Raw genomic sequence first — 6804 nt, forward strand, 5'->3', positions numbered from 1 at the left:
CTCCCTTTCTTGTCCAGAAATGCAGTGGTGACAGCAATAATGGTGGTGGGGCGGCAGCTTAGCAGTGCTCAGGGCCCTCTTCATTGTTTATTCAGTTCCAATAAGTTAAAGGACAAGGGTGGGGGCAGGGCCTCTTAGGTGAGGATGCTGCTAACCGAAGGCAGCAGCTCGGCCAGGTGCTCCGAGCTGCCCTCTGCCTGGCACAGCGGGTTGCCCTGCAGGTTGAGGAGGGTCAGCCTGGGGCAGGAGGCGAGAGGCTGGAGCACCGCAGGCTGCTGGAGGCCTTGGGCAGGAGTCAAGGAAAGCTCGGCTGGTTCTCCAGATCTGCTTGCTCCTGAACACCTGTCACCGCAGAACGAGCACTGCTACTGAGCAGCCTGCTGGATGGGCCCCTTGGCCACTTCCCAGTGGGACACAGGCCTCTAGGCTGCAGATACCTGCCGGGGGCCAGGCAGGAGGTGCAGGACCCTGATGGGATATGGTCCCAGAGGAGTGGTGGAAACTGTGGCCAAGGGGAAAGCCAGCCCCTGCTGCAGAGGCGCCCATGATTCATCAATAGCCAAGGGCTCCCAAGTGGAAATGCAGGCCAAAGCATGCTTCAGCTTACACGTTTTGAGAAGAATCAGAATTCTAGATTTTTAAAAGAATATAAAACCTCCTGATTTTAAACATACGATGTGGTACCCAAGAGCATCTGTAGGCAGCGGTTTGTGAACTCAGGTTTGAGGGAGTCACTTCCTTCCATCCTGCAAAACTCTACCAGTGAGAGTTTTCAATGACAATGACAGTTTTCAATGACAGCCTTATACAGCGCCAGGCTATCCTCTTCTCAGCTTAGATGGCCAACACCCCCTCCTCACGCCCAGGGCATGCCCGCCCTGCCTCCTGGCCATCCCTTCCTGGTGTGGCACCTTGCCCTCCCTGCTGTCTGAATGGCACCCAGACGGAAGGATACGGTTGTTACACAGGATGAGCTCCTGCAACCGGGGCAGGTTGGTGACACCATCCAGGGATTCGATTGCATTATCATTGGCCTGCAGCACCTGGGAGCAGGGAAGACAAGGCAGGCAGGCAGGCAGCTGTCAGTATGGGATTGGTACAAGCCACTGGGGAGCCCAGGGTGATCAGCTTACAGGGCATGGAAGTGTTCCTGGGATCAGGCTGGGTGACAGAAGAGAAGGCTGGGGTCATCTGTCGGGGCTGGAGGACCCTGACATCTCTTAGTAGGGTGGGGAGACTTCTGAGGTGGAGGAAGGGGAAAGGTGTCGGCAGCCGCGTTAGGCATTACTGACAAAATGGAGGCACGGCCCCAACTCCCTCTCCTTGTCCCACAGGCACGGACTTGGGATGAAGGAGTTAGGCCTTGTGATTCTGACTTGTTTTTTCCTCTCCTTGGCTGAGTTGGAGGGAATATTGAGTTGAAAGGAATATTAAGGTGCTTACTGTTCTTGAGAGGAGCATGAGAAGGCACAAAGCCTTCTGCAGCTGTGCTCAGAGAATAATTCATAAAGTTAATCATTGACATTCGTTCAAGGACCTTTATAGAAGAGTGTTCCAGGATGAGCACGTAGGCTGCAGCTTGAGGCCATGGGAGGGATTGCTATCTGAAACCTATTTGTAAGGGAAATGTTTATGGCAAAGGAGTTTGCTGAATTTAGGGCTTAGGAATAATTAAAATAGTTAGAAGCTAAAGATTTAAGGAATGTTGTAATGTTAGCATATTTTACTATAGCTTATAGGGATTAGGAATTTTGGAGATATTAGTGGTTAGAAGCCTTTTTAGAGAAAGTGAGCTCAGGATACTAGGGGCCAACGGGATTTAGAAAGATAAGAAATAAACTGAGGAAAGTGGTATGCAGCCCAGACATTAGCATGAGTTACTATGTATTCACAAGGACACATGAGAAGAAGTAGATAAGAGAATCGCTGAGGCAGAAAGGAAAACCCAGAACAATGACAGAGGATTGGGGGCTTTACCTCAAGACAGCGCAGGGCAGCCAGGGCAGGGGGCAGGGCTCGGAGACGATTGTGTGACAGGTCAAGGTGAGTGACCAAGAGCAGCTGCTCCAGATGGCAGAGCACCGTCAGATCCTGAGGAGGGGGACGAGATACCCAGCGAGGCCTGGGGGACAGCTCTCAGCTGTCGTTTATCAGGCCTTCGCCCAGTGTGCCCCACAAAGGCCCTGGGGGGCCCCAGCTGAGGACAGGAGGGAGCAGCTGGGAAGCATACCTCACCACCCCCGGCAGTACATGCACCAGATCAAGGACACGGGGCTGCGGTGGCCTGTGGTGCAGGGAGCGGGGCAGGTACACGGTGCTGGGATGAACACAGACCACTAGCGGGGGAGGGCCTGGCGAGCCCGGAGTTGATTTGATGGGAGCAAAGGTGGGCAGCAGCGCCATGATAAAAATAACGTGCTGGGGAGATTGATTAGGAAGGACTACAGAGGAAAAAGAGAGTCAGGAGTTTGTCAGAAATCTCTGAGAACTATTCAAGCTGTTAGGTGATGGGGTCTGCCCCAGGGAGAGAAGCATGGAATGAGCTAAGGAAGAAATGTCCAGAAGGGCATGTGAGATGGAAGGCAAAGCGGGGGACGCCGAGTGTCTCGGCTGAGGCCTGAGGAGCAGATATAGACACTGCCGGGTCCTGAGGAAGAGGGAGGTGGGCCAGCGGCGTGAGGGTGGGGAAGGCGCATGCGCACGCCCTACCTTGTAACCCAGGTGCAGCACGCGCACCTCCGCGTACTCCATCTTGAGCACGCTGTTCTCCAGCAGGAACTTGCTGCGTAGGTCGTCCAGGTACGCTGCCCTCATTGGGTCCACAGCCTGGCAGGGAGAAGAGGGCACAGGAACTGTGTGTCAGCTGCCTGCCCCCTGCGTGCTGGGCTGCCCCCGTGCCAACTCCCGCGGACCCAACTTGCCTTGAGGGTTTGGAAGTACTGCAGTGTCTCCTTCTCGTACTGCAGGGGGTCCAGTGCCCTCATCAGCAAGATGATGGTGAGTAGGCACCCTGGGGAGAGGGCAGGGATTAGGAAGGAAGGTCTCGTCTGGTTCCTCCTAGCAAGGAGCCTGTCTAGGATGGGCCCTCCTTAGAGAAGCAGGAGCTCAGGGGAATCGGGCCTCACATTTATTCTCAGGCTCCAGCTCCTGTAGCTCCTTACAGGATTCCAGCTCCGACTGTAGCACCGTGGACTTCTCCACTGACAGCTCACACCTGAGGGTGGGCAGGGTGGGGGAGCGGTGCTGGTCATCCCCAGTAGCCAGTCTGAGACACCTACTTGAGCCCTCGGCATCCCACCCAGCTGCCCAGAGTGCACAGCCCTGCTCCTGTCTGCGTGCCTCCCTGTGCTCATCACCTGAAGAGCTGCTCATCCGTGGCGGAGTCCCGGCACCAGCCCTCTTGGCGGCCTGAGAGACAGAGCAGGGGTAGGAGAGGACACCCATGAGAGGAAGACAGGGATGGGGGGTGCTGCTGCAAAGCGGGGAGGCTGCAGGCTGGCTCACCTTTTAAGAGCACACACTCTTTCTGGGCATCGCCTGCCGTCCAAATGACACGAAATGTATGCTGGGGCAACTGATCGTTGAGGGAGGTGGCGGGCAGGTCACAGAGCTGGGAGCACAGGGTTAAGAGAAAGCCCAGGCTGCACCACTTTTCTGACTATCCCACCCCAGCCCTGTCCCAGCCCCGACTCCACCCACCAACCCTGGGATACCCAGATGTGGCTAGGCCGGTTCCTGCCCTCTGGGGTCCTCCACTCCACAGCCAGGGGTGACTCATCAACCATGAGCAGCAAGGTCTCCATGCCGGAGCCCACCTGGTGCAGGGGACAGAGACAGACCATCACTCCAACGGCACCAGGCCCACCATCCATGGTACCCTTCAGCAAAAGCCTCGGGACTCACGAGGAGGGGCCGAGAGAAGGAGACGGTCAGGCAAGCCTCATCCCGGCTCACGTGCAGGCAGCGCAGGGCATCCTGGGGATCAGCTGTGGGAAGAAATAGTCTCAGGTCTCCTTAAATATCCTTCCATTCCTTCTTGGCTCCAATCCCCCGCCTCTTCCCTACTGTTCACCTCGTCCCAGGAGCCACCGATGGTAGAACCAGGCACTCTGATCATTGGGATCAGTGAAGAAGGCGTTCTGCACCAGCTCCAGCTCTGCAGGGGCCAAGGAGGCATGGGGTTTTGGTTAGGACCCTTCTGGGCTCCTGTCTACCCCCACATACTGCCCTCTCTTTGGAGAACTTCCTGCCTTCAGTTTCACTTAGATGCCAGCCTTACCCAGGGGCTGCGTACATCAGGAGCCAAGTGGACACTTGGGCTCTCTGCAGCCAGGGGCTGGATCTTATGCATCCCCAGAGCCAGGCATTTTCCCGAGTGGTAGCTTCAAGAGCAGGCCTAGGCATCAGGGTCAGAAGGGCAGCATAGCAGAGTCCTCTCAAGCACGCCTTGACCCTGCTTACCTTTGAGCAGCACATCCTCAGGGAGGCGCCCCTGGGGTCCTGAGTCCGGCTGAGGGTGCAGCTGGGGCAAGAGGCAGGAGCGGTAATGCCAGGAGGAGTAGTTGGAGAAGTTTCGGGTGATGAGGCTGTCAGTGAAGGCAAGCTCCTCTGCAGGGGGCACAGCTGCCTGTGCAGCCACAAACCGCCGGTAGTCCCAGCAGTGAACTGGGGGGATAGGCAGACAACACATCTCAGAAGCAGGGCAAGAAGAGCTGCCTGGCTGGGACCCTGGCATCCCCTTGGAGACCCCAAGAAACACCTCTGTGCCCTCCATGGAGGACACATTTGACCTCGTCATCCCTTGTGTCATCAGCTCAGTGGGCCCATCCTGGCCATCCCTCCCAACTCTGGACCTTACTGAGGCCCTACTACCGGGACATGGGGCAGGTGTAGGCAGGGAGACAGAATCTGCAGGCACGTACAGTTCCGCTCATCAACCTCGAGGAAGCGGGCACACAACTCCAGCTCCCGGGCCCAGTTGGGCTCTGGCAGGCGGCTCAGCAGCCAGCAGCGGTGGTGCCAGGTACCATAAGACTTGGGGTTCACCCTCAGGCAGCTCTCCAGGAAGCCCAGTTCTGCCTTCACCAAAGCGGCCAACTCCTCGGGGGACCTGTGCCCAGAGGAATGGGGGTCAGGGCCCTCCAACACCCAATCTCAGTTCACCCCTGACTTTCTGCACCCAGCCCTCCACTGCCCTCTGCCTATGCCCCTGGCTGCCCCATTCTTCTTCCACCCCTGGACCCAGGCCGGGCAGGGCCAGAGCGAGGGCCGTCTTCCTTGGGCCCTAAACCCCTATGTACTTCTGGATCTCCAGCTGCTGGAGCACCTCTCGTCGACAGTTCCAGAGGGTGGCAAAGTCAGGGTTGGCTCCCAGAATCTGGCTTGTCAGTTCCAGCACTGACTCATCCAGCTCTCCAGCCTGGCGCTGAGAAGATAGATAGCAGGATCAGGGATCACATCACTCTTCTGCTACAGCGCTCCATAACATAAATAGAACTACTGAATGTTCTGTGAATGCCACACTCTACTACAAGTACTATACAAAGCCCTTTATGGGATAATATGTAATCTTGCAATCATTGATTTTCAAGTCCATGGGGTTGCTAGGAGTCGGACACGACTGAGCGACTTCACTTTCTCTTTTCACTTTCATGCATTGGAGAAGGAAATGGCAACCCACTCCAGTGTTCTTGCCTGGAGAATCCCAGGGACAGGGAAGCCTGGTGGGCTGCCGTCTATGGGGTCACACAGCGTCGGACACGACTGAAGTGACTTAGCATAGCAGAGCATATGCAGTAAGTGCAATCGTTAGCCCTGTTTTACAGATGGGCAAATTGAGGTCCAAAGAGATTCAGTAGCTTGCCTAAGGACACACAGCTAGTAAGTGATAGAACCTAGATGTGGAGTCAAGCAACCTGACTCTGAGGCGCAGTTCTTGGCCAAGTGCTATGCTAAGGGAGCCACGGTGGGAGAGCACTACCTCTGAGGGCCCCACCTTCTGGAATACAGTCTGGGTGGCTGCCTGGTATAGCTTCAGCTTCTGTTCCCGCTCTAGTCTTTTGGCTTCCGCTTGCTCTTCCGATGTCTTCACCTTCAGGCGCCCGTGCTATAGGGATGGGCGGGTTGCAAGAGTGCAGGCTGCCTTGCTGGGGCAGACCCACTGGAACCACCCCTGCGGAGCCCCAGGTTTATATCGGGCAACGGAGGCAAGCCCACGCCGGACAAGGGCAAGGGCATGAGCATGCGGAGGTGAGGAGCTGGGCTCAGGGTTCTCACCATGGTGCTGGCTCAGATTCAGGGCAGGGGAAGAAGGGTCCACTGGTGCCCGTGAAACCTGGCGAAAGACGTGTCAATCATGGGAGTCCCGCCCCTTGGAGCTCCGCCCCTCGATGTCCCCAGGAAGCCGTGAGCAAGCCCGGGCGGAGACCCCTGGGGTGTTAAGGGGTCCCGGGACAGACACTGCAAGTCCAGGAGGAACCCACCCGAACCGGACTTGCACACGTGCGGCCCTGGCCACAGCCCAATTCGCCGGACCCGGGCCCGAGTTGGGGCACTTAGGTGATGGGGCCCACTCCGTGCCCAGAGGTTGCCGCTACCCGCCCGCCCCACGGCTCCCAAGCACTGCTGCCCACCGCGGGCGGACCCACCTGTGCTGGGAGGAGGCGAGCCGGACGCGGAGCTGCGGCGCCCGCCACCGAGCCCGAGCGCTGGCTAGAGCGGCCTCACGCCCTGGATTCTCCGAGGCGCAGCTCCCTCTGCAGGCCTGGGGAGGGGCTCGCGGGAGAGCCGACCGACTTCGGAAGC

The 6804-nt window shown here is 57.5% G+C and overlaps 1 protein-coding gene across 2 annotated transcripts; it reads right to left on the reverse strand.

Moving 5' to 3' along the window:
* Window positions 1–58: 58 nt before the first annotated feature.
* Window positions 59–6804, reverse strand: RABGGTA (Rab geranylgeranyltransferase subunit alpha). Of its 2 annotated transcripts, none has more exons than XM_006061461.4 (17): window positions 6648–6804; window positions 6277–6334; window positions 5996–6106; window positions 5301–5425; window positions 4923–5110; window positions 4462–4665; window positions 4073–4156; window positions 3904–3986; window positions 3714–3815; window positions 3505–3610; window positions 3357–3408; window positions 3126–3214; window positions 2922–3010; window positions 2710–2826; window positions 1978–2091; window positions 956–1043; window positions 59–283 (listed from the first exon to the last, which is right to left on the reverse strand). In XM_006061461.4, exons 2-17 carry the CDS (start codon window positions 6277–6279, stop codon window positions 135–137), a joined length of 1704 nt encoding a protein of 567 aa, XP_006061523.3. In that variant the 5' UTR covers window positions 6280–6334; window positions 6648–6804; the 3' UTR covers window positions 59–134. The 2 variants fall into 2 exon arrangements, with proteins under 2 accessions (XP_006061523.3, XP_044781271.2); XM_044925336.2 differs by lacking the exon at window positions 6648–6804 and adding an exon at window positions 6483–6631.

Source organism: Bubalus bubalis, chromosome 11 (assembly GCF_019923935.1).
Source record: "Bubalus bubalis isolate 160015118507 breed Murrah chromosome 11, NDDB_SH_1, whole genome shotgun sequence".
Lineage (NCBI taxonomy): Eukaryota > Metazoa > Chordata > Mammalia > Artiodactyla > Bovidae > Bubalus > Bubalus bubalis.

Excerpts from the sequence above, each read along its gene's own strand:
- RABGGTA (XM_006061461.4), bottom strand. Across the intron at positions 3,816-3,903 it reads CCTTCTCTCGGCCCCTCCTC|GTGGGCTCCGGCATGGAGAC; the intron begins GTGAGTCCCGAG and ends CCCCTGCACCAG. Across the intron at positions 3,215-3,356 it reads ACGGATGAGCAGCTCTTCAG|GTGTGAGCTGTCAGTGGAGA; the intron begins GTGATGAGCACA and ends GCCCACCCTCAG.